Source organism: Schistocerca gregaria, chromosome 6 (genome assembly GCF_023897955.1).
Source record: "Schistocerca gregaria isolate iqSchGreg1 chromosome 6, iqSchGreg1.2, whole genome shotgun sequence".
NCBI lineage: Eukaryota > Metazoa > Arthropoda > Insecta > Orthoptera > Acrididae > Schistocerca > Schistocerca gregaria.
The window spans coordinates 417,797,321-417,824,873 of record NC_064925.1 but is presented as its reverse complement, the minus strand read 5'-3'; the positions used below and the strand labels follow the sequence as shown (position 1 = coordinate 417,824,873).

The 27,553-nt window shown below is 39.9% G+C and overlaps 1 protein-coding gene across 1 annotated transcript in view; it reads left to right on the top strand.

The window, feature by feature from the left end:
- The window catches only part of LOC126277970 (dynein beta chain, ciliary-like), a 694,172-nt gene that overhangs the window by 469,331 nt on the left and 197,288 nt on the right, over positions 1-27,553 (top strand). The window contains exons 24-25 of the mRNA XM_049977623.1: positions 2,388-2,589; positions 25,325-25,549. Of these exons, the coding sequence (XP_049833580.1) occupies positions 2,388-2,589; positions 25,325-25,549 (427 nt within the window). The remainder of the gene's footprint in view (positions 1-2,387; positions 2,590-25,324; positions 25,550-27,553) is intronic.

Here is a 27,553-nt window from a genome sequence, read left to right as displayed (position 1 = left end):
TCCACAAAAATCAGGTATTCTGCTGAACACTATTTTGAATGTCCAGCAGTAAAATCAAAGCCAAATATAGAGTTTATAGGACACGGGGAATAAGTAATCCAGAATTCCTGTACTTGCTAGAAATAGTTATAATAAAACTTTGTAATATAATGGGAAGTTTTTAACATTGACTTTCTATCAACTGATAACAATCATAAAATACTACACACATAAATTTGTTGGTAATGCATTAAATACAGCATTCTCTTTGTTGTACCTGTCTGTAACTCAATGTTTTCTCTATATGGTGGATAGCACTCTGTCCTTTTCATAATGTTGTTTTTATTTCATCCTGGACTTTCGATTGTTTGCTCTTACCTATAGATTCATTTCTAACAGGAATAAATGGCTCCTGCAAGGAAATTTTTAACTACTTGTTTCTGGACTCCACATATTTCATGAAGTTAAAACACAGACTATACTAAATTCCATGACTGATCGTGACAATTTGCACTAAGAGCTGTCTGTCAGTATGTTGATAACAGGATAATATTGCTGTTGTAATTAGAACATATCCCCTTTTTACTCTCCTACAGTATAATGTTCAGAAGAAATACCATTAGGGTGGTAAAAATAACTACAGAAGGAAGCAGTCTGACTGACTTAGGGAGTGGGCAGTTTGATCTCATGTACACCTGTGCATTAATGACATTCATAGCCAACAAGTTCATAGCCAAGAAGATTTGAAACAAACATACATTAACGATCATGGCATACAACATAATGAAATTTTCTGCAAAGGTGTTGCAACTCTGAAAAAAGACACTAAAGGGGGTTCTATAGTATAGGATAAAAGTTCATAATAAACTTCCTCTCAACTTAAAAAAGGACATTAATAAAGCAGAACAGTTGAAAAAGAAATGTACATTTCATGTTGCATACTTTTATGACCCATTTACCATGCCTACTACAAGAAATTTAAATTTGAGTGCTTATGTAATTAGCTCACCAGTTTACAAATGGTTATGATGTACAAAGCAGCACATAAATTTACAGTGCTGAATGCAACTGCTCTTACACAGCATATCACGACTTATTCTGTTGAGAGGGCTACAACATCCCACAATGTTTGAAAATGACCGCATATCGAAAATGCAATCACAATAAATAATGTTTTAACAGCTGAAAGAGGAATTATTTCAAATAAAAATTTCACAAAGAATGTGAACCCAGTCATCATCAAACTTCTGCATCAGATTTGCCGTTGAATGGTACTCTTGTAGATTTCCCAGAAATGTATCCATACTTAAAGAAATACTGCAAATTGAATGAAAATCAACACAAAGAAAACTAAAGTGATGTGAATACATGATAAATAAGGTATGAAAGGGAAAACAACAGGAGGTTGGATTGAACAGGTTGCACAGTACATATATTTTTGGATCATGTTAGACAATAAGTGGCTTAGTGGAACAGAGATATGACGGAGAACTGCAATGGCAAAGCAAGCTTTCCAGAAAAAGAAATGCTTATCATGCAGCAAAGGGGCATTAGCATTAAAGAATATGTTGATGAAATGTTTCATGTGGAGTGTTTTGTGCACATCTCTGGCAGCTGGATATTGAAGAGAGAAAGAGACAAAATTGAAGCATTCGAGATGTGAGTTTGGAGGAGAATGAATAAAACAAAATCGTTGGATAAATTGAATAGCAGGAAACAAATGGAAAGGGTTAAAGGAGCAAAGAACTCTCCCAAGTCCGTTTAAGAAAAGGAAAGCAAGCTGAGTGTGACATACCGTGACAAAAAGAAATTTTAGCAACACTTATCAAAGGTATATTCAAATGACAGAAGAAAATAGGAAGGGGAAAATTGAAAATGCTATATGATTTGAAAAGAAGATCAGACTATGCAGCAGTTGGCCTGGAACAAGATTAGACGGAGGAGATAGTCAGTTGTGCCACTGAAATATTGTGGGCATTTCAGATTGATACCTGATGTTTCACCCGAGAGCCATTTTTACAACTAGTATGCCAGGAAAGCCATGATAAACACACTTTTAGTATTAATATCAATGGTATATAATTATTTCAGTTTATCTTTTTAGTGTTCTATTTGAATACTTGCACACATAGCCCTCTCTGTGAATAATAACGTTTTGTGTGTGAATGTGTGTGTGCTTGTGTGTGTGTGTGTGTGTGTGTGTGTGTGTGTGTGTGTGTGTGTGTGTGAGAGAGAGAGAGAGAGAGAGAGAGAGAGAGAGAGAGGGAGAGAGAGAGAATGAATTTGATTGTGGCTTGCCTTATGTTGATATAAGATACTTATTATGAAAGTTATTACCTAAATACTGAGTTCCTTCTTAAATGATTTGTTTATAGACTTGAATATGAAATTGATACATTTTATTTCAGGCCATGTGCAATGGTGGTACCAGATTTTGAACTGATCTGTGAAATTATGTTAGTGGCAGAAGGTTTCCAAGAAGCACGTCTCTTGGCTCGTAAGTTCATCACTCTTTACACTCTGTGCCGAGAGCTGTTGTCCAAACAAGACCACTATGATTGGGGACTCAGGGCAATAAAATCTGTGCTAGTAGTTGCTGGCTCTCTCAAGGCAAGTGCATTCAATTCTATACATGCCACTTTTCAGCCTTTTAAAGTAGCTCAGTGAAGGAAAGTAGTCATTATAATAGTTTAAATATTTGAAACAGTTTCAGGTAATTATTTGAGTTCATCATTTCTACCCTTAGGATAATCCTGGGTTGGCTATTTTATCCCTATTTTATTTCTGTAGGCTTTCCATCCATAATACACGCATAACAGTAATTAAAGAAAAATCACTGTAAACTGTGGCACAGTATTCTGTTCTTATGTAAGGGATTATGAATAAATCAACTCTAGTTACTCATGGTTTATAATAATGACCCTGAACGAAAGTAACTAGCTCCTTCTCCTTCCTAGTCCTAGGCTGTATACATGCTGGACAACTAGGAAAAACTCTGAAATTTTTTTGTCTGGCAAGAATGTTTAGAATTCTGAGAATTTTTCATTGTTTTAGTCTTCAGTTAAATTCTTGTAATTTTCACTGGTAAGAGTTGATAAATAGAAAAATGTGTCAAAGGCTTTAGAACAAAGACTATGCAATACTTCATAACAATAAATTGCTGCTGATGAGTGTGACATCATAACTGTTTAAATTAAGTTTGTTTGAGCAGCTGCCAGTGGGTTCACATTTATGTGCAGTTGAGTTATGCATGGGCAGTACCTTTTCCCGGTTCTGGCTACGTGAAGTGTGGCTGTTAGCTGTATCAGCAGTTGTAACAAGCAGCCAGACGCTACCTGGAAAAATTTATCTGGCGTACCCAAGCTGTGAGATTCGTACATCCACAGAGCTGTCTGGGTTGTAGTGGGGAGGGGGTTAGTCTCCACGTGAGCTCTGTTTACATTTAGTGATTTTTGTCTTTTCCTCCTCGTTTACAGTTCTCACGTCAAATGAAAACAAAACAGATTTCTCTGGCTGGGAGCTGTTACATGAATTAAAATACCACTCACATAATTACAGAAGGCTAAAATGTGTTATTAGTTTCAGTTTTCTGATTCTATTTCATTTCCACAGTTTTGTCGGTCGAGCGTTAATCACCTTGCAGAACAATGAAGTTATTTTTGTCAGTTTGCTAAATAAATGTGGCTTTTATTAATCTTTTCCACGGAGGCAGTCTATTTATTAGAAATAAGTGTTTCATTCCACACTTTTGGCTAGTTTCAACTGTTCACTTAATTTCACGTGCACATTTTCGTCTTCTGACATGTCTGGCATTATGCCATAATAAAGAACTAAACATGAGATAATAGGGTACTGGTATTCCCAAGAAAATTTGCATCCCAAAAACTGCACTCAAAGGCTTAATATCAGGTTGGGCCTACTTCATTGTGAATCTGGACATATGAATGTGCACTTTAAGTTGAATTATGCATTTTAGTATGGTTTACAAAATTCTGATACTCCAGTATCATCTCTTCACACACACACACACACACACACACACAAGTGCGAACATGTGAGCTTCCTACATCATCATAGATGCTCAAGTGCAGCAATGCCTGTTTTCTGTCGCTCTCTGACAACTACTGAAATTATATTTCTAACAGGCCACTTAAAATATTGTGAGAATGTGCAATGAATTTCTTAAATCACAGAGTGTTTGACTCTCATTTAAAACTTAACACATTGAGGAGCAACCGCTTAGAAGAATTTCAAGCCCAGAAGGCCACATGATAATGTCATTATTTAAAATTTTACTAGCACATTTGTGTGATGTATCTTAAAGTGCAACACACACAAAAAGATCAATATTATATGTGAAAGCTTAGCTTTTCTTGTAGCAACACCATGAGTGTTACTTCAAACCATTAACTTTTCCTATTTGTATGTTCACACAACTTAACAGTGACGTTGCAGTTGGCTGACTACATCACATGTCCTATCCTCTGAATATCTGCTGTCAGTAGCTGACTAGATCATATGAAATGAGCTGTTGTTGGCTTACAGAACCACATTTCAATCTCTATTTGAATGCTTTGGAAACTGTGTTTGGTGTAATTTGAATATATCCATTCATAATACAAATAAAAAAATATGCAGTATAAATGTTGCTGTACATCAAAGATCTTTCCAAAACTTTTTTTTTTTTTTTTTTTTTTTTTCATTCTAAACATAGTGACCAACTGCTAAATAGTGAGTTGGACCACTGGAAGACAGCACAGTAATGACTCTGCCTGACATGAATTAAACTCATTCTTAGTAGGTTTCTGGAGTTTGTGACATCATATGTTCACTTTGACCGTGACCCTTAAATTATGGATCTGTAGTTTTTAGTCACAGAGCTGGTGTCTAATAACGTCCCAGATATCTTTCTTTAAGTTCAGATCAGGTGAATTTGGTGGCCAACACATCAAAGTAAGTTCACTATCATGACCCTCAAACCACTGTAGCATGATTCTGGCCATGTGTCATGGACAGTTATCATGCAGGAAGATGCCTACACCACCAGAGAAGCTATCATGTGTGAAGGGATGCAGATAGTCTACAATAATGTTCACATAGTTCACAGGTGTCGCCCTAACCGCCGTCTGCTTCACGTCTGCTGTGCAGCGAGCTACCTTAATTTAAGTATTATCTGTATTTTTCTTACTTGTCACTTCTTCTTCTGCGTGTTTTTGCTTTTAGGAAGCTTTAATAGTCGAGTGCTATTAAGTGTTCCATAGATCTCGTGTTTGTTTTGAATACAGTCAGAGAGAGTCCCTGTAGTCAGCCATAGTGCCAGTAGTGCTAGTGTTTGTTTTCAAAACAGTCCAGAGACAGGTAGTACTATTTTCCTTGTTTTCTACAAGAAGTGGTTAGCAATCACAGTTTAGTCAATAATCAACCGCCTTTAGTGAATTAGCAGTCTAGTTAAAAGTTGATTAAGTCTCTTCAGTAAATTGATTCCTTAGGATGGATAGGATGTGTGACTGCTGTGTATGGACGCAGGAGGAGCTGGCCACTCTTCGCGAAGAGCTGAGCGTGTTGATGGCCGCGGTCAGCCGTCTTCAGGCTGCTGCCTCGGAGTGTAGCGGCAATGGGGAGTCTGGTGCGTCGCAAGGTACACCCCAGGTGTTACATGCTTCACCCACTGTCCCTGCTATCGAGACATCTTCGCGGGTACCGGGCGCGGTTGGGCCACCCTCTCCCCAAGGGGAGTGGCGGGTTCAGCGGCGTTCGCGGCGCCCGAGGCAGAGGGTCAATGTGGAGGCTGGCCGTGTGGCATCGCCCGCTCTGCCTGTGAGTGGACATGTGGCCGCTCCTTCAGCAAGGTCCGAGCAGGCACACAGGGGGAGGGGTTTATTAGTTATTGGGAGCTCCAACGTTAGGCGGGTGATGGAGCCCCTTACGGAAATAGCGGAAAGGTCGGGGAAGAAGGCCAGTGTTCACTCTGTCTGCTTGCCGGGGGGTCTCATCCAAGATGTGGAGGAGGCCCTACCGGCGGCGATAGAGAGCACTGGGTGCACCCGACTGCAAATTGTTGCTCATGCCGGCACCAATGACTCCAGCCGTCTGGGTTCAGAGGTCATCCTCAGTTCGTACAGGCAGTTGGCGGAATTGGTGAAGGCGGAAAGCCTCGCTCGCTCGCGGGGTGGAATCAGAGCTAACTATTTGTAGTATCGTTCCCAGAACCGATCGCGGTCCTCTAGTTTGGAGCCGAGTGAAAGGCTTAAACCAGAGGCTCAGACGATTCTGCGGAGAGCTGGGGTGCAAATTTCTCGACCTCCGCTATCGGGTGGAGAAATGTAGGGTCCCCCTGAATAGGTCACACGCCGGAAGCGGCTACGAGGGTAGCGGAGTACGTATGGAGTACACATGGGTTTTTTTTTTTAGGTTAGAGAATTCCCTCCCTAGGCCCGACAAGACGACTCCTGAGACGCGGCAAGGCAGGAGTAGGCAAAATGCAACAAGGAATAACAATATTAATGTGCTAATAGTAAACTGCAGAAGCGTCTATAGAAAGGTCCCAGAACTGCTGTCATTAATAAACGGTCACAACGCCCATATAGTACTAGGAACAGAAAGTTGGCTGAAACCAGACGTAAACAGTAATGAAATCCTAAACTCGGAGTGGAATGTATACCGCAGAGATAGGCTGGACAGTGAAGGGGGAGGCGTGTTTATAGCGATAAGAAGTGCAATAGTATCGAAGGAAATTGACGGAGATTCGAATTGTGAAATGATTTGGGTGAAGGTCACGGTTAAAGCAGGCTCAGACATGGTAATTGGATGTCTCTATAGGCCCCCGGGCTCAGCAGCTGTTGTGGCTCAGCACCTGAAGAATAATCTGGAAAATATTTCGAGTACATTTCCCCACCATGTTATAGTTCTGGGTGGAGATTTTAATTTGCCGGATATAGACTGGGAGACTCAAACGTTCATAACGGGTGGCAGGGACAAAGAATCCAGTGAAATATTTTTAAGTGCTTTATCTGAAAACTACCTTGAGCAGTTAAACAGAAAACCGACTCGTGTCGATAACATATTACACCTTCAGGTGACATACAAACCCAAACTATTTGAATCAGTAATGCAGAACAGGGAATCAGTGATCATAAAGCGGTTACTGCATCGATAATTTCAGCCGTAAATAGAAATATTAAAAAAGGCAGGAAGATTTTTCTGTTTAGCAAAAGTGACAAAAAGCAGATTACAGAGTACCTGACGGCTCAACACAAAAGTTTTGTCTCAAGTGCAGATAGTGTTGAGGATCAGTGGACAAAGTTCAAAACCATGGTACAATATGCGTTAGATGAGTATGTGCCAAGCAAGATCGTAAGAGATGGGAAAGAGCCACCGTGGTACAACAACTGAGTTAGAAAACTGCTGCGGAAGCAAAGGGAACTTCACAGCAATCATAAACATAGCCAAAGCCTTGCAGACAAACAAAAATTACGCGAAGCGAAATGCAGTGTGAGGAGGGCTATGCGAGAGGCTTTCAATGAATTCGAAAGTAAAGTTCTATGTACTGACTTGGCAGAAAATCCTAAGAAATTTTGGTCCTATGTCAAAGCGGTAGGTGGATCAAAACAAAATGTCCAGACACTCTGTGACCAAAATGGTACTGAAACAGAGGATGACAGACTAAAGGCCGAAATACTAAATGTCTTCTTCCAAAGCTGTTTCACATAGGAAGACTGCACTGTAGTTCCTTCTCTAGATTGTCGCACAGTTGACAAAATGGTAGATATCGAAGTAGACGACAGAGGGATAGAGAAACAATTAAAATCGCTCAAAAGAGGAAAGGCCGCTGGTCCTGATGGGATACCAGTTCGATTTTACACAGAGTACGCGAAGGAACTTGCCCCCCTTCTTGCAGCGGTGTACCGTAGGTCTCTAGAAGAGCGAAGCGTTCCAAAGGGGAAAAGGGCACAGGTCATCCCCGTTTTCAAGAACGGACGTCGAACAGATGTGCAGAACTATAGACCTATATCTCTAACGTCGATCAGTTGTAGAATTTTGGAACACGTATTATGTTCGAGTATAATGTCTTTTCTGGAGACTAGAAATCTACTCTGTAGGAATCAGCATGGGTTTCGAAAAAGACGGTCGTGTGAAACCCGGCTCGATATTCGTCCACGAGACTCAGAGGGCCTTAGACACGGGTTCACAGGTAGATGCCGTGTTTCTTGACTTCTGCAAGGCATTTGACAGAGTTCCCCACAGTTGTTTGATGAACAAAGTAAGAGCATACGGACTATCAGATCAATTGTGTGATTGGATTGAAGAGTTGCTAGATAACAGAACACAGCATGTCATTCTCAATGGAGAGAAGTCTTCCGAAGTAAGAGTGATTTCAGGTGTGCCGCAGGGGAGTGTCATAGGACCATTGCTATTCACAATATACATAAATGACCTGGTGGATGACATCGGAAGTTCACTGAGGCTTTTTGCAGATGATGCTGTGGTGTATCGAGAGGTTGCAACAATGGAAAATTGTACTGAAATGCAGGAGGATCTGCAGCGAATTGACGCATGGTGCACGGAATGGCAATTGAATCTCAATGTAGACAAGTGTAATGTGATGTGAATACATAGAAAGATAGGTCCCTTATCATTTAGCTACAAAATAGCAGGTCAGCAACTGGAAGCAGTTAATTCCATAAATTATCTGGGAGTACGCATTAGGAGTGATTTAAAATGGAATGATCATATAAAGTTGATTGTCGGTAAAGCAGATGCCAGACTGAGATTCATTGGAAGAATCCTAAGGAAATGCAATCCGAAAACAAAAGAAGTAGGTTACAGTACGCTTGTTCGCCCAATGCTTGAATACTGCTCAGCAGTGTGGGATCCGCACCAGGTAGGGTTGATAGAAGAGATAGAGAAGATCCAACGGAGAGCAGCACGCTTCGTTACAGGATCATTTAGTAATTGCGAAAGCGTTACGGAGATGATAGATAAACTCCAGTGGAAGACTCTGCAGGAGAGACGCTCAGTAGCTCGGTATGGGCTTTTGTTAAAGTTTCGAGAACATACCTTCACCGAAGAGTCAAGCAGTATATTTCTCCCTCCTACGTATATCTCGCGAAGAGACCATGAGGATAAAATCAGAGAGATTAGAGCCCACACAGAAGCATACCGACAATCCTTCTTTCCACGTACAATACGAGACTGGAATAGAAGGGAGAACCGATAGAGGTACTCAGGGTACCCTCCGCCACACACCGTCAGGTGGCTTGCGGAGTATGGATGTAGATGTAGAGTAGATGTAGATATGGCCACAGGTCCCATGGAAGTCTAGGTGGATTCCTCCAATAGCATAATATACCTTCCCCACCAGCCCACATCTATGGCACAATTCCTGTTTTGATCAGCCATTCACATGGGTGATGGTGTAGCCAGACACAACAATTAACCAAGTGTAACAAGAAATGTGATTCATCTATGTGAATCATTTCTGTGCTCTAAGGTCCAGTCTCTATGATTCAGTGTCTACCACAATAGTAATTGATGTTCTAATTAGATCAACATGGGAACACATAGGGATTGACTGCTATGGAGCCTTCAATACTGTGGTGTGAACTATATGAAACACTTGTGTCTATTGCAGCACTGTAGTATGTCATGAGATCTGTCACAGATCGCCACTACCTCTGGCTTACTGAGTAGGGAAGCCTCTGATCTCCATTTTCTGTGATCAGACACAACACCTTGTCACCTATTCATGAGTTCACTGTTCTTCAAACATTTTCTGAAGACACTCGAGACAGCAGCATGAGAACAGCCAACCAGCTTTGCCATGTCTGGGATCTACATCTACATCGATACTCTGCAAATCACATTTAAGTGCCTGGCACTTCACAATTCTCTATTATTCAAATCTCGTATAGCGTGCGGATAGATTGAACACCTACATCTTTCCGTACAAGCTGTGATTTCCCTTATTTTATCATAGTGATTGTTTCTCCCTATGTAGGTTGGTGTCAACAAAATACTTTTGCCTGGGAGGAGAAAGTTGGTGATTGGAATTTCGTGAGAAGATTCCGTCACACTAAAAAAGCCATTGTTTTAATTATGTCCACCCCAAATCCTGTATCATTTCAGTGACACTCTCTCCCCTATTTCGGGATAATATAAAATGTGCTACCCTTCTTTGAACTTCTTCAAAGTACTCCATCAATCCTATGTGGTAAGGATCCCACACCACACAGCAGTATTCTAAAAGAGAATGAACAAGTGTTGTATAGGCAGTCTCCTTAGTAGATCGGTTACATTTTCTAAATGTCTTGCCAATAAAATGCTGTCTTTGGTTAGCCTTCCCCACAACATTTTCTATGTGTTCCTGCCAATTTAAGTTGTTCATAATTATAGTTTCTAGGTATTTAGTTGCATTTACACCCTTTAGATTTGACTGATTTATCATGTAACCAAAGTTTAACAGGTTCCTTTTAGCACTCATGCAGATGACCTCACACTTTTTATTATTTAGGGTCAACTGTAAATTTTTGTACCATACAGATATCTTTTCTAACTCATTTTGCAATTTCTTTTGATCTTCTGATGAATTTACTAGCCAATAAACGACAGTATCATCTCAAAACAACCTAAGACAGCTGCTCAGATTGTCTCCCAAATCGTTTATATAGATAAGGAACAGAAAAGGGCCTATAACACTACCTTGGAGAATGCCAGAAATCACTTCTGTTTTACTCGATGACTTTCCGTCAGTTACTACGAATTGTGAACTCTGTGACAGGAAATCACAAATCCAGTCACATAACTGAGACGATATTCCATAAGCACTCAATTTCACTACAAGCCGCTTGTGTGGTACAGTGTCAAAAGCCTTCCAGAAATCCAGAAATATAGAATCAATCTGAAATCCCCTGTCAGTAGCACTCAACACTCCATGCGAATAAAGAGCTAGTTGTGTGTCACAAGAACAATGTTTTCTAAATCCATGTTGGCTGTGTGTCAATAGAACATTCTCTTCAGGGTAATTCATAATGTTCAAACACAATATGTGTTCCAAAATCCTGCTGCATATCAACATTAATAATATGGGCCTATAATTTAGAGGATTACTCCTACTACCTTTCTTGAATACTAGTGTGACCTGGCAACTTTCCAGTCTTTGGGTATGGGTCATTCGTCAAGTGAACAATTGTATACGATTGTTAAGTGTGGAGCTATTGCATCAGCATACTCTGAAATGAACCTAATTGGTATATAGTCTGGGCCAGAAGACAGTGATAGTGATTTAAGTTGCTTCACTACTCTGAGGATATCTCATTCTATGTTACTCATGTTGGCAGCTGTTTTTGATTTGAATTCTGGAATATTTACTTCGTTGTCTTTGGTGGAGGAATTTCAGAAGGTTGTGTTTAGCAACTCCGCTGTGGCAGCACTGTCTTCGATATTATCTCCATTGCTATTTCACAGAGAAGGCATTGATTGTGTCTTGTTACTAGCATACTTCACATACGATCAGAATCTCTCTGGATTTTCTGCCAGGTTTCGAGACAAAGTTTCATTGTAGAAACTATTATAAGCATCTTGTACTGAAGTCCGTGCTGAATTTCAAGCTTCTGTAAAAAATCATCAGTCTTGGAGATTTTGCATCTGTTTAAATTTGGCATGTTTCTTTCGTTGTTTCTGCAACAGTGTTCTGACCCATTTTGTGTACCAAGAAGGATCAGCTCATCGTTTGTTAATTTATTTGGTATAAATCTCTCAATTGCTGCCAATACTATTTCTTTGAGTTCAAGCCTCATCTGGTCTACAAATATATTGTTAATTTGGAAGGAGTATAAATGGTCTCTCAGGAAGGTGTCAAGAGAATTTTTATCTGCTTTTTTGAATATGTATATTTTTTGTTTACTTTTGGAGGATTTGGGGGTTACAATATTCCATCTCACTATGACAATCCTGTGTTCACTAATCCCTGTATCCATTTTTATGCTCGTTATTAACTCAGGATTATTTGTTGCTAAGAGGTCAAGTGTGTTCTCACAACCATTTACTATTCACGTGGGCTCATGAACTATCTACTTGAAATAATTTTCAGAGAATGCGTTTAGCACAATGTTGGATGATGTTTTATGTGTACATCTGAATTAAACCTGTATTTTTGCCAGCATATCATGGGTAAATTAAAGTCACCGCCAACTATCATCGTATGAGTCAGGTACGTCTTTGAAATCAAACTCAAGTGCTCTTTTAATCTTTCAGCAATCGTATCGTCTGAATTGGGAGGTTGGCAAAAGGATCCAATTATTATTATATTCTGGTTGCCAACAAGGCATTGGGCTGTAACGATCTACCTTTTGCAAAAGTGTGTTAGTGGGTTTTCATGTGTGTGGCCCCTGAAATTACTAAAATGATTTTTCATTTGTCTTTGCTCCATTAAGTGGCATTCAGTCTTGCGGTCATAATGTTTTGATTCATCAGTGTATGTGTCCACAGGAAATGTACCCTGTAATTAAAAATGCATCATAATGACTTTGATTACAGATAGCATGCCGTTCAGATCTCTGGGAGAGGATTCCAAAGTTGAAGGTGACCATAAGAAAGACATTGAAAACTCAACCAGAGGTTAACGTTCTGTGATTTGGACTGGAATTTATGGCGTCTGCCTGTTCTTGAGAAGGAAGTTATTGAGAAGGAAGACAGTCTAAAAAGAGAAATCAAAAACTCTGTTCACATATAGTATGAGTCAGTGGAGAGAAGTAGGAAGAAGATAGGAATTTCTTGTCAAATGAATGTAGAATAATATCAACAAAAGCAGAAAATAGTATTGACTGTTTTTCTGTAGCTGTTGTGGGACTTAGACATACGGTAAGGGAAAAATCTCTCCACTGGTTTGAGTAGGCCATGAGTCATTTAGTAATGAGAAGATGATAATGATTAGTGGGGTGCAAAAAACATTAAGAAAACATACCTCTTTACCTCTTATACATTTACAAGTACTGAAGAGGTTGGCAGGGGTTCTCAAACCTTTCAAACAACTTTTTAATAAGCCGCTAGAAGAAGAGACAGTCACATCTGAAGTCAATGAGACAGCTCTGCAATAAGTTCCTTCTGGACAGTTAATAAGCATATAGTTCTATACATAATGAATTTTTCATCCTGCAGCTGAGTGTACACTGTTTTGAAAGTTTTTAACAGGTGAAAATTGGGCACTGGACTAGGACTCAATTTCAGAAGATGAAAATTGTGCACTGGTCTAGGACTCTGTTTCAGAACCTTGCCTTTTGTGGGCAGTGTTCTTACCATCTGAGCTATCAAGGCACAGTTTATCAGATGCAATATTATCCATTTCTGACTACTTACACTTACAAATTTTGTTCAAGGCTCTTTTAATTTGCAACTTGCATGAAATTTATTCCTTGTCGTATTTCTTGCAACCGTTTCCACTTTTATTTGAAGGCTGAAAGAATCCAAACGTCTGTAATGTATCTGTTAGCTTCATGTTGTTGACTTACTGTTACTTCATATCCTCATGTTGTAACCTCACTCAAGTCCAAATCCAAAAGCATGGTCATCAGAGAAATATCCCTAAAAGCAAATTTATTATTAACACCACTGTGCAATGTACAGTTAGAACAGGACTGAACTTCTGGATGGAGAGTGAAGCTATTTATACAGACATCAAATGTTCCACAATATACGAACATTTCAAACATAAGATATTTCAATAAACTTCCAGAAACAATGATAACAAATATTTGCTGGTGGTTGGGTGTGAAGTGGTGACCCACAATACATCAGCCAGTGAGACTAACTGCTTTGCCAGATAGTATGCACTAAAGCTTGTGGCATTGGTCCCTCTCCTGGAGAAGCAGCAATTCACAGTTTCAGCAAATCTCATTGGAGCCTTTACAGAAGCTCTGATTGGAGCCAACTACAGCCTCCTGGATCTGGATCTTTCCAGTGTTCCTTGACAAGGTGGCAGTGGTTGATCCTAATATTCTGGTTATCTTGTTACATTCTTCTTAACAAGATGAGTGTCGGAGGAAGGTAGCCCCTCTTGTTAGAGTTTCATGATTATTGACTGGGTCTTCAGTTTCCATGAACCTATCTGATAGTACTACTTTCCAAATAGGCATAAAATTCCATACGAAGTCTTCCAGGCGGTACCTCATTGCTCGGTCTTTCTCCTGGATGTCCAGGATCTGTATGCAAACAAGCTACCCTCCTCCTTTGGTCCTGGTGATGAGGTTTTCCACAAAGTCATCCTGAGTTTTGTCTGGTCGAAATGGGAGGAACAGTGCATTTGTTACGTTTCCAGCCCAATTACTTTGGAGCAGAAAGAACAGGCTGAAGCCTCTGTAGTGTTGCTTTGGAGTGCTAACTGTGAATGTCATGATGGGCAGTACTGTATCCCAGTCTCTGCTCACTACCAGTATACATTGAGAGCATGTCTACGAGTGTCTTAATGAAGCATTCTGTGTTGCAAGTTGAAATTATCTCTTACACTAGCCTCAACTGGAAAACTTTTCCGTGAACAGAGATCAATGCACAGGGCGCTCCTTGCTTCAAAATGATCTCTTCTACAAGGAATTTTGCAGTTTCCCTATCTTTGGAAATTGGCACAGCTATGGTGACAGAAGAGTGGGTTAGATAGTCAGTGCTGACTATTTTATACTACGATTCCCATTTCTCAACTTTTGAGTTTTCCCCATGGGTTGATTCCAATTCTGCAAAATTATGCTGCTTCAGGCAGGATTGTTACCAAATGCACCAGACGTGATTGCAGCATATACTTCCATCATTGGCCTTCCTGACAATGGTTGGCATATTGTCTTAACAGCTTGTTTAGTTTTTAATTAGCCCTGAGGTGAGAGGGAGAGAGCAAGTGTGGAAGCTTGAGCATTGACACAAGCTTTCTTCATATCATAAGGTCATTTAACATAATGCCCAACAAAGTGACAATAATGATAACAAACTGTTCACAGCATAATGACTATTGCAGCACCATACATTGGCACATCCATGAGTTAACAGCAATTGGAAAATGTTACAAAAACTTTTAAACAACAACCAAAAATACCTGATCAAAATGTCACCAACATCAAAACAAGATGAATTATTCCTGGTGGAGGCAGTGACTGCTAATGAACGGAGTATGGAGACTGTACAGTCTGAGCTTCCTGTGTCCTGCACACTGTCCAAAACAAATATTCTGTGGCAAATCCATTTTCTTTACATTACACAGATGGTACTTTTACCTGTCAGTTTTCTCACCATCATTTTACTTTAAAAATAAAGCAACATTAAGTTAGTAATTTTATTTATATCAGTGTGGGGTTTGTTTGCTTGTAAGCATACCACCTGAAATGGCTTTGCATACCACTAGTGGCACACAAGTAGTTTGCCAAATAAGGTCAAACTTGATGATGGCCCAAACAACTGCAAGCACTCTTTATCACTTGTAAAGTAAACTCTCTCCTTTTCAGCATCTTCTTGAATTTGCTCTATGACTACATCTGTTCCACAACTGTTAGCATTGGTGTCAAGTTCTGTGTTGGCATTGTTGTCATTTAATGCTGTGACAAGAGAAAATGTTAGTGCCTCCTTAAGGACATCGAATGATCTTTCTTGCATCTTTTTCCAGGAAACTTTGGTGCCTTCCTGCAGTAGTCTTGCAAGGGATGTATCATGGTACAGAAATCCTATATGAATCACCGGTAGTACAAACACATTCAAAACTGTTTACTTCTATATTTGGTAATTATTATCGTTCTTGTGAAAAATGTATAGAAATGTGTAAAGCTTCCTCTCTGACAACATTACAACATTAGAATACTGATTGAGAAAAAAAGGGAGATATTTATCACTCTTCCTATAAACCATGGAAATGCAAATTCTCCTGTATCTGGTTGTGATTATAACATCTAACAATTAAATAGAATAATGCTCCTGCATGCAACAGACATCTTACCTTGTCTTGCTGCTGCATCCAGCAATGTGCTAAACTAATTCAAAAGAAATGCTGCAATCCAAGCAGAGTGCAATGCATGGCCACAATAGAATGATCAGGGTGGGTTTGGGCAACAAGCCCTAAGTGGCGAAAAAAAAAATTAAATGAGCCAATAAAAACTTCTAATTTACTATATTCTGAAAATTGAAAATTTAAACACTGACTGACATTACTCAGATCTTTCCTTTTCTTCTACAGTTTGATTAGCAACAACTTTAAATATTACAGTATGTCTGTAATCAATAATCACTTATCTGGTCATAACAAAGATACAAATGTTACTCTCAATGTATGCATGCACAAATCTGATAAAATCACTCCAGTGCACAAGGAAGCATCAACTACATGCAACAAAAAGGCAAATTACCAAAAATCCTCAACTAATACTAAAGTCTCCTCCAGTGCTACTAGCACAGTTGTGGCAGGCTGTGACCTAATGTGTCGGCAGCTGCTCTCCACTGCAGGCTGCGTCCAACTACTAACAACAATTGTTCGCTCACTACCACTCGCGACAATAATATCTCAGAGTTTATGTATGTGCACCACAGCGGAATCAGTGTCCAACTTTCCAAATAAATACTAATTTACTGTATGATTAAATGATGATGGCGTCCTCTTGGGTAAAATATTCGGGAGGTAAAATAGTACCCCATTCGGATCTCTGGGCGAGGACTACTCAAGAGGATGTCGTTATCAGGACAAAGAAAACTGGCGTTCTACGGATCGGAGTGTGGAATGTCAGATCCCGTAATTGGGCAGGTAGGTTAGAAAATTTAAAAAGGGAAATGGATAGGTTAAAGTTAGATATTGTGGGAATTAGTGAATTTCGGTGGCAGGAGGAACAAGACTTCTGGTCAGGTGACTACAGGGCTATAAACACAAAATCAAATAGGGGTAATGCAGGAGTAGGTTTAATAATGAATAGGAAAATAGGAATGCGGGTAAGCTACTACAAACAGCATAGTGAATGCATTATTGTGGCCAAGATAGATACGAAGCCCACACCTACTACAGTAGTACAAGTTTATATGGCAACTAGCTCTGCAGATGACGAAGAAATTGAAGAAACTTATGATGAAATAAAAGAAATTATTCAGATAGTGAAGGGAGACGAAAATTTAATAGTCATGGGTGACTGGAATTCGGTTGTAGGAAAAGAGAGAGAAGGAAACGTAAGAGGTGAATATGGATAGGGGATAAGAAATGAAAGAGGAAGCTGCCTGGTAGAAGTTTGCACAGAGCACAACTTAATCATAGCTAACACTTGGTTTAAGAATCATAAAAGAAAGCTGTATACATGGAAGAAGCCTGGAGATACTGACAGGTTTCAGATAGATTATATAATAGTAAGACAGAGATTTAGAAACCAGGTTTTAAATTGTAAGACATTTCCAGGGTCAGATGTGGACTCTGACCACAATCTATTGGTTATGACCTGTAGATTAAAACTGAAGAAACTGCAAAAAGGTGGCAATTTAAGGAGATGGGACCTGGCTAAACTGACTAAACCAGAGTTTGTACACAGTTTCAGGGATAGCATAAGGGAATAATTGACAGGAATGGGAGAAATACATTAGAAGAAGAATGGGTAGCTTTGAGGGATGAAGTAGTGAAGGCAGCAGAGGATCAAGTAGGAAAAAGACGAGGGCTGCTAGAAATCCTTGGGTAACAGAAGAAATATTGAATTTAATTGATGAAAGGAGAAAATATAAAAATGCAGTAAATGAAGCAGGCAAAAAGGAATACAAACATCTCAAAAATGAGATAGACAGGAAGTGCAAAATGGTTAAGCAGGCATGGCTAGGGGACAAATGTAAGGATGTAGAGGCTTATCTCACTAGGGGTAAGACAGATACTGCCTACAGGAAAATTAAAGATACCTTTGGAGATAAGAGAACCACTTGTATGAACATGAAGAGCTCAGATGGAAACCCAGTTCTAAGCAAAGAAGGGAAATCAGAAAGGTGGAAGGAGTATATAGAGGGTCAGATACAAGGGCGATGTACTTGAGGACAATATTATGGAAACGGAAGAGGATGAAGATGAAGATGAAATGGGAGATACAATACTGCGTGTAGAGTTTGACAGAGCACTGAAAGACCTGAGTCGAAACAAGGCCCCGGGAGTAGACACCATTCCATTGGAACTACTAACGGCCTTGGGAGAGCCAGTCCTGACAAAACTCCACCATCTGGTGAGCAAGATGTATGAGACAGTCGAAGAAAGCAGGTGTTGACAGATGTCAAAATTACCGAACAATCAGTTTACTAAGCCACAGCTGAAAAATACTGACGCAAATTCTTTACAGCCAAATGGAAAAACTAGAAGCAGCCAACCTCAGGGAAGATCAGTTTGGATTCCATATAAATGTTGGAACATGTGAGGCAATACTGACCCTATGACTTATCTTAGAAAATAGATTAGGGAAAGGCAAACCTACGTTTCTAGCATTTGTAGACTTAGAGAAAGCTGTTGACAATGTTGACTGGAATACTCTCTTTCAAATTCTGAAGGTGGCAGGGGTAAAATACAGGGAGCAAAAGGCTATTTACAATTTGTACAGAAAGCAGATGGCAGTTATAAGAGTCGAGGGACATGAAAGGGAAGCAGTGGTTGGGAAGGGAGTGAGACAGGGTTGTAGTCTCTCCCTGATGTTATTCAATCTGCATATTGAGCAAGCAGTGAAGGAAACGAAAGAAAAATTCGGAGTAGGTATTAAAATCCATGGAGAAGAAATAAAAACTTTAAGGTTTGCCGATGACATTATAATTCTGTCAGAGACGGGAAAGGACTTGGACTTGGAAGAGCAGTTGAACGGAATGGTTAATGTCTTGAAAGGAGGATATAAGATGAACATCAACAAAAGCAAAACGAGGATAATGCAATGTAGTCGAATTAAGTCGCCTGATGCTGAGGGAATTAGATTAGGAAATGAGACACTTAAAGCAGTAAAGGAGTTTTCCTATTTGGGGAGCAAAATAACTGATGATGGTCGAAGTAGAGAGGATATAAAATGTAGACTGGCAATGGTAAGGAAATCGTTTCTGAAGAAGAGAAATTTGTTAACATCGAGTATAGATTTAAGTGTGAGGAAGTCATTTCTGAAAGTATTTGTATGGAGTGTAGCCATGCATGGAAGTGAAACATGGACGATAAATAGTTTGGACAAGAAGAGAATGTGGTCCTACAGAAGAATGCTGAAGATTAGATGGGTAGATCACATAACTAATGAGGAAGTATTGAATAGGATTTGGGAGAAGAGAAGTTTGTGGCACAACTTGACTAGAAGAAGGGGCCGGTTGGTAGGACATGTTCTGAGACATCAAGGGATCACCAATTTAGTATTGGAGGGCAGCGTGGAGGGTAAAAATCATAGAGGGAGATCAAGAGATGAATACACTAAGCAGATTCAGAAGGATGTAGTTTGCAGTAAGTACTGGGAGATGAAGAAGCTTGCACAGGATAGAGTAGCATGGAGAGCTGCAGCAAACCAGTCTCAGGACTGAAGACCACAACAACAACAACAACAACAACAACAACAACAACTAATGTACAACTTTTAACATTAAGAGAAATCGTCTCACATCAGGAATATCCCGAGATGATGGAAAATCTGTGACTGCTCCTATTTTCTCTGGTTCAGGATACATCCCATCATCAGTCACTAGATGCCTAGAGATTTTCATTTCTAGAGCCACAAATGAGCATTTTCTGGATTCAGTTAGAGGCCTGCATTCACGGTACTCTTCAGCATGAATGTCAGGTACCTTAGACGTTGTTTAACTGAAATCCAGATAGCAAATCAAGGTGTCCATTCAAGGTATTGAAGCAGGTTGTCCATCATATGTTTGTAGGTGGCTGAAGCAATACAGAGTCCAAATGTCATAACTTAAAACCCACAGAGGCCATCAGGATGTATGAAAACTGTCTTTCTGCAGTCAACCTCAATTTTCCAGTAGCCTGTCTCGAGTCCATAGCTGAGAAATAATATGCTCCAAGCAGTCTAAGGTGTCATCAAAGCACAGCAATGAATAGACATCCTTTTTTTGTGATTTTGTTCAGTCATTGGCAATCTGTACAGATGCCATTTGCCACCCTTCTTCTTTCCAAGGACCACAGGAGGGGACCATGGACACTCTCAAGATTCAGTGATTTCATCTTCCAGTGGCTTCTTCACTTCATCCCATATTATCCATCACTCAGCTGGTAACACTATATGAGTGTTGCCTAATTGGTGGATCTTCCCCAGTGTTAATACTGTGTTGTACAGTGAGCCGCTGGCCTATCTTTTCTACACTCTGGATTTGAAAGCATCCAAAAATTCGTGCAGAATGACTTATAAGTTGCTGACATTGCTCCTCACTCAAGCCAGATCCTATTGGCAGGTTGATAGTTGCTTGCCCTCCTGCATTGTCTGTAGTGATAGCAGAGCACAATTTTTCATTTATGATACTTAATTACCCTTTACAGACTGGTTCAGCCATCCCTAAACATGTATATTTCTGGGTGAATTGTGGCTGCTAATGACAATTGATCCAAAGTTCACTTTGACAACTTAACAATGATTATGATTGTCACTGGCATGTAAATTTGTTTCTGAGTCTAAGTAGCTTTTTGCAATCAGCAAAAGCTCCACAGATTAAGTAAGCAACTCAATTGATGACTGGACATCACCTCATTAATGATGGCAGGATAATAATGTCTTCAACAGCAAACAACTGCCCAGAGAAATCTTGCTTGTTGGAATTGGTTCATCATGCTGCAGCTCTGATGTTGCAAAATCTATGACTACTTGTGGTGCCTGCAAGAAGTCCCATCAAGGACATCATCGTGATTACATTCTGTTAAACTGACAAATTCTTAGAGGTACGTTATGTCTTTTATAGTTATTGTTATGATACAGGATCCTGTTGGCTGGATGAATTTCCCATTTGTAACTTTAAACACAAACACTTTCATATTATGAAACATAGTTTTCTTTACTTGACAGTGATAAGCATCTGACATTAAAGAAAAGGTAGGCTGAGTCAAGTGCCCTCTGGACAGGTTGGCCATTGATGCTGATGTCAGTAAGATTTCCTGACATGTTGGTGACTATCATCCATCATGGAGGGTTTGTATCTTTGGTAGTCTCATCTCTTTGCATCACAAAGAATTCCTGAAGTCATCAGACTGACAAATAACCGGTACTTCTGTATAATGGTGGCAAATGGTTACAGCATGCAGGTAACAGCCTCATCCAGGACATGCCAATGGTTTACTTCTCACAGGTCAACTATAAAGATCTACAGTTGACAAGTGCGAAGAGAACTGTTGTTATAGTTGACATCTGGTGATGTAGTAGCCATCAAAAACTCATGTTAGTTCTCTGCAATACAATATGACAAGTCTATGGTGTCCCCGGTGGAAAAAACACCAGCATGTTGCCCCCAGATATCCAAATGTCTGTTCTTCTATGGGGTATTAGTCTTAGCATAGGAGTTGGTTGTACCTGCAGTTATTGGGTGATCAGTTATTGTTCAAGGGCTATTACATAAGTCTTAGTCTATTCTTCCTGGCTCATTTGTTTGGAGGATTTTCTGGTGCATTTCCTCAATGCAATGGCACCACTTCATGAATTCCTCTGTTGGCATGACATTATTTATCAGAAGAGCTTGGTACATTTCTTTTGCAACTCATTTCATCAAGAAAATGAGATGCTGTAATACTTGGATTCACAGTGTGACATAGGCTCAATACATTCTGTACGTAGGACAGTGTTGTCTCCCCATGACATTGGGCTATATTCTTCAGTTGTTTTTCTGTTAAGTGGTCTTATTGTTGATTGTCATCCAATTTTCTGTCTGCAGTTCAGCCTGGAATTTATCCCAACTATTAAGCTTCTCTTTATTGCTCTCATGCCTCTGCTGGCCTCCTGTGCTGTCCAAGTAAAAGTGCAGATCTGCCAAACACATCATGTCATCCCATATGTTGTATTTGCTTGCTCAGTCAAATCCTTTCCACAATTTCATTGGGTCCCAACTGGCATCTCTGATAAACACTTATGAATGCTTGATGTGCAATTGATTTACTACTGGTTTGGAGCCGGTTGGTATCAAAAATATACTGATGGTGGGAATGATCTGCTGCTTGCATTTCAGTTTCTGTTCATGTAGACTATGACAATTACATTGCTTAGTTGGAGCCACAGTGATGTAGATATTTTGGAGTACCTAGTGTCTCCACCAAATGATATCATGTCATAACCAGACTCTAGTCCAAATCCACAAGCAAGGTCATGCATGAAATACACCATTTAGCACCGAAAGCACATTTATTACAATCACCAGTGTACAGTCAGAACATGTTGCTAAGGTTGTTTAGAGTATGCTGCAGAAGTTTCATGCGATAACACTTACACATCCTCCATACAGGCCTGACCTCTCCCCATGCAATTTCAATATTTTTGGAGCTCTGATGAAAGAGATTCGAGGCCATCAGTATGCTTTCTGTGAAGAGATGCATGCCTGGGTACAATCATGGTTCCATAGTCTGACAATATCACCACTTTCAAAGTAGATTAGGAATCAGATTAACAGTATTGCTCACAAAGCAAATGTTCACTTTATTTGGCAACAACTAAGTTATTGACTGTGGGTGGTATCGTAAGAATAGAAATAACAAGGTCACTGTAAAAAAGTCATTAATTTGGCACTTATCTTGAATGGATTCCCACATAGATTTCATCGAAGTTGTTATGGCTCATCTTGTTGATTCTAGGGTGATTCCACTTTGCCCGCATCTCGTGGTCGTGTGGTAGCATTCTCGCTTCCCACGCCCGGGTTCCCGAGTTCGATTCCTGGCAGGGTCAGGGATTTTCTCTGCCTCGTGATGGCTGGGTGTTGTGTGATGTCCTTAGATTAGTTAGGTTTAAGTAGTTCTAAGTTATAGGGGACTGATGACCATAGATGTTAAGTCCCATAGTGCTCAAAGCCATTTGAACCATTTTTGTGATTCAACTTTGACTGCTAGAATGTCCAGATCTGTATTTTAGCAATATTTGAAGATCTAACAAATGCGTTTTTCAGGAAATTTTTAATGATCAAACAATCCCAGATCGGAACAATGGCATGGTAGAAATAATTTTTGACTTGGTGTTCACGATCCACATTTTTAATAAACTTCTTGTAAATTCACATATACTTCATCTTAATTGTCACATCATCAAGAAAACAGATTTGTATCAGTCTACATATATTTAATTTCCACTTTAACCAAACACAAGACTTGACTGTTCTTTTTACTAACCGAAATAACAACTTAACTTCTGTAAAGTGAAACAAAGACTGCTCTGTGTGCATTCATGCCAAAACGAAATGTCTCACCGAAATGAATACACACAAGAACCACGTCACTCTAATGTAATGATACATCGGAGTAACTATACACTAATAAAACCAAATGTGAATGTTGTCACAAAAATGTCTGTTACTTCTCAGAAAAGTAGTTTGATATTACTGGTATCGAGAACTGGGGTTGGAGTGTCGTAATGGTCACGTAAATAAAGAACCATTACAACAGACAACTGTAAACCTTTTTTTCATGAAGGCATTCACCATCATGTCTTGCTGTGGGATATATGTATTAACAGTTGTGGTGACTACTTTTAAAATAATGTACAGTTTACTTACTTTTTTCCATCTGTCTTGTTTTCATTTGATTGGCCCTTATGTTTTTTATATTATTTTCAGACCTTTGGAATCATACTTAATATAATAATTCCAATCACATTCTTAACAGAATAATGTAAAGTTGCAATGTCAGTGTTGGCTCAAAATTAACCTTTCCTTTAGAAAATTATAAAAATACAAGGAGACAGAAGGGCTAGCCAGTACTTATCTTCAGGAAGTTATATATAAAAGTACGAAAAAAGATAGTAGCTTTTGGAATTATGAGTTCCTTTCATGTGGAGGGTGGAGGGATACGTAAAGAGAGGTTAAGAAAGAAGAGGGGAGTGCAGATATCTCAGACCCCAGGCAGGTGAGAGGTACCCACTTGTCGTGAGGACAAAAGGGGAAAATGACAATTTTGATTACCCCTTCCACCCCATTTCTCACACTAGTGAGTCTGCCTCATCCTGGGGTCTTAGCAATCTGCTCCTCCTTACTAGGTTCCCCAACACAACCCTCTTCCCTTCGTGAGGAAGCAATTAATAGTTCCACATGCTACGATAGTTTTTTTGTACTTTCATGTGTTGTCTATCAGCAGCACTTGGAATTTCACCATTTGAAGGTAAATATTGGCCAGACATTTTGACTCATTGAAACTTTGTTTTCAATATTCTGTTAGACATATTTGTAGACAATATTGGGAACTTTTCCCTTGCTTTAGCTGGGACTCCCTTTTTTGCATGCTTTTTCATGTCACAAAGCCATCTTTGTCTATGCTGTAATTTGCCAAATAAATGTTTTAAATCAGTGACAGTAATTAAGAATATTGCATGGTAAATAGTGTGCTAACAGTTGGTGTTTACTACTTGCTCTGTGAGGAATTGGCTTGTATCAGAGTCTCTGATTCAGAGCAGGCTAATTTTGTTACCAGTACAAATGGTAGTTGCATGTTTCTTTGCTTGAAAATAATGACCTAATGCTACATGTACCATGTTATAGCAGTTTTTGTCATGAACTAGTCAAAGATTCTATATCTTTAAAATCTAATCGAGAGAATCAATCTAAACTTTGAATGAAAGAAAGCGAGTTTGGCCATGTTTACAACTAGATTACTCATATGCCTGAGGGGTGAACTTAATTTTAGTTTTAATTATCACCTAAAAAATAGTAATTCACTTTTAAACAATGTAAAGTTCTGTATGGAATAACAGCAATATTATGAAAAGGATAGATTGCTGCTCACCATATACAGGAATCACTGAGTTGTAGACAGGCACAACAAAAAAGAGTGCTACTCATTTTAACTTGTTGCCAAAAGGCCTTGTTCTCAAGTAGAAAACACACACACACATTCACACAAGCACAACTCATACACACATCAGTACTGTCACTGTGTACCAGAACTATGGACATGAACATGCAAAGAAACAAAACATGAACTGGGCAACTTCATTTCTTTGCAGTGATAATTAAACCTTTATGTAGCTTGTCAGTAATAATTCCTTACTAAGCCATTATCCACTCATCCAGTCATTCATTTAATTCATTTACATAAATCCTACATTATCACAGTGTGCAGATGAAAATATATCTACGTTAGCAAAGTGCATGGATTTTTTCACTTTCTGAATAACCAGATCATAAGTAACCTTAAAAATAGTGTACTTAATGGGTCATTTTTATATAATTTTAGCGTAGTGACCGAGAGAGACCAGAAGATCAAGTGTTAATGAGGGCTTTGAGAGATTTCAATATACCAAAGATAGTTACTGATGATGTACCTGTCTTCATGGGTCTCATTGGGGATCTGTTCCCTGCACTGGATGTTCCTAGGAAACGAGATCTAGATTTTGAAAAAATGGTGAAGCAAGCTGCTGTGGATAATAAGCTCCAGCCTGAAGATAATTTTATTCTCAAGGTAAGGATACTGCTCTGGTATGCAATAAGGGCTTCAATAGAAATAAACAGTTATATATCTGTACAAGGCTGCTATGTAGGCCTACTCTACTGTTTCTCTGTAGCTATTTTGTGTCATCTGTTTACACTGCTTTATGTGCTTTCATGTAAGATTTGTACCTTCCTGCCATAGTTGAGCCCATATGTACGCAACCATGTACATAAAATAGAAAGAAACTTCCACATGGGAAAAATATATTAAAAACAAAGGTTCCAAGACTTATCAAGCGGGAAAGCACCGGTAGATAGGCATAATAAAATAACACACAAACACACACACACAAAATTTCTAGCTTTCGCAACCAATGGTTGCTTCTTCAGGAAAGAGGGAAGGAGAAGGAAAGATGAAAGGATGTGGTTTTTAAGGGAGAGGGTAAGAAGTCATTCCAATCCCGGGAGCGGAAAGACTTACCTTAGGGGGGAAAAAAGGATAGGTATATACTCGCGCGCGCACACACACACACACACACACACACACACACACACACACACACACACAAACACACACACATATCCATCCATACATATACAGACACAAGCAGACATATTTAAAGGCAAAGAGTTTGGGCAGAGATGTCAGTCGAGGCGGAAGTGCAGAGGCAAAGATGATGTTGAATGACAGGTGAGGTATGAGTGGCGGCAACTTGAAATTAGCGGAGGTTGAGGCCTGGTGGGTAACGGGAAGAGAGAATATATTGAAGGGCAAGTTCCCATCTCTGGAGTTCGGATAGGTTGGTGTTAGTGGGAAGTATCCAGATAACCCGGACGATGTAACACTGTGCCAAGATGTGCTGGACATGCACCAAGGCATGTTTAGCCACAGGGTGATCCTCATTACCAACAAACAATGTCTGCCTGTGTCCATTCATGCAAATGGACAGTTTGTTGCTGGTCATTCCCACATAGAAAGCGTCACAGTGCAGGCAGGTCAGTTGGTAAATCACGTGGGTGCTTTCACACGTGGCTCTGCCTTTGATCGTGTACACCTTCCGGGTTACAGGACTGGAGTAGGTGGTGGTGAGAGGGTGCATAGGACAGGTTTTACTCCGGGGACGGTTACAAGGGTAAGAGCCAGAGGGTAGGGAAGGTGGTTTGGGGATTTCATAGGGATGAACCAAGAGGTTACGAAGGTTAGGTGGACAGCGGAAAGACACTCTTGGTGAAGTGTGGAGGATTTCATGAAGGATGGATCTCATTTCGGGGCAGGATTTTAAGAAGTCGTATCCCTGCTGGAGAGTCACATTCAGAGTGTGATCCAGTCCTGGGAAGTATCCTGTCACATGTGGGGCACTTTTGGGGTTCTTCTGTGAGAGGTTCTGGGTTTGAGGGGATGAGGAAGTGGCTCTGGTTATTCGCTTCTGTACCAGGTCGGGAGGGTAGTTGCGGGATGCGAAAGCTGTTTTCAGGTTGTTGGTGTAATGGTCCTGGGATTCAGGACTGGAGCAGATTGTTTGCCACGAAGGCCTAGGCTGTAGGAAAGGGACCGTTTGATATGGAATAGGTGGCAGCTGTCATAATGGAGGTACTGTCGCTTGTTGGTGGGTGTGATGTGGATGGATGTGTGAAGCTGGCCATTGGACAGATGGAGGTCAACATCAAGGAAAGTGGCATGGGATTTGGAGTAGGACCAGGTGAATCTGATGGAACCAAAGGAGTTGAGGTTGGAGAGGAAATTCTTGAGTTGTTCTTCACTGTGAGTCCAGATCATGAAGATGTCATCAATAAATCTGTACCAAACTTTGGGTTGGCAGGCTAGGGTAACCAAGAAGGCTTCCTCTAAGCGACCCATAAATAGGTTGGCATACGAGGGGGCCATCATGGTACCCATGGCTGTTCCCTTTAATTGTTGGTATGTCTGGCCTTCAAAAGTGAAGACGTTGTGGGTCAGGATGAAGCTGGCTAAGGCGATGAGGAAAGACGTTTTAGGTCCTATGCACCCTCCCACCACCACCTACTCCAGTCCTGT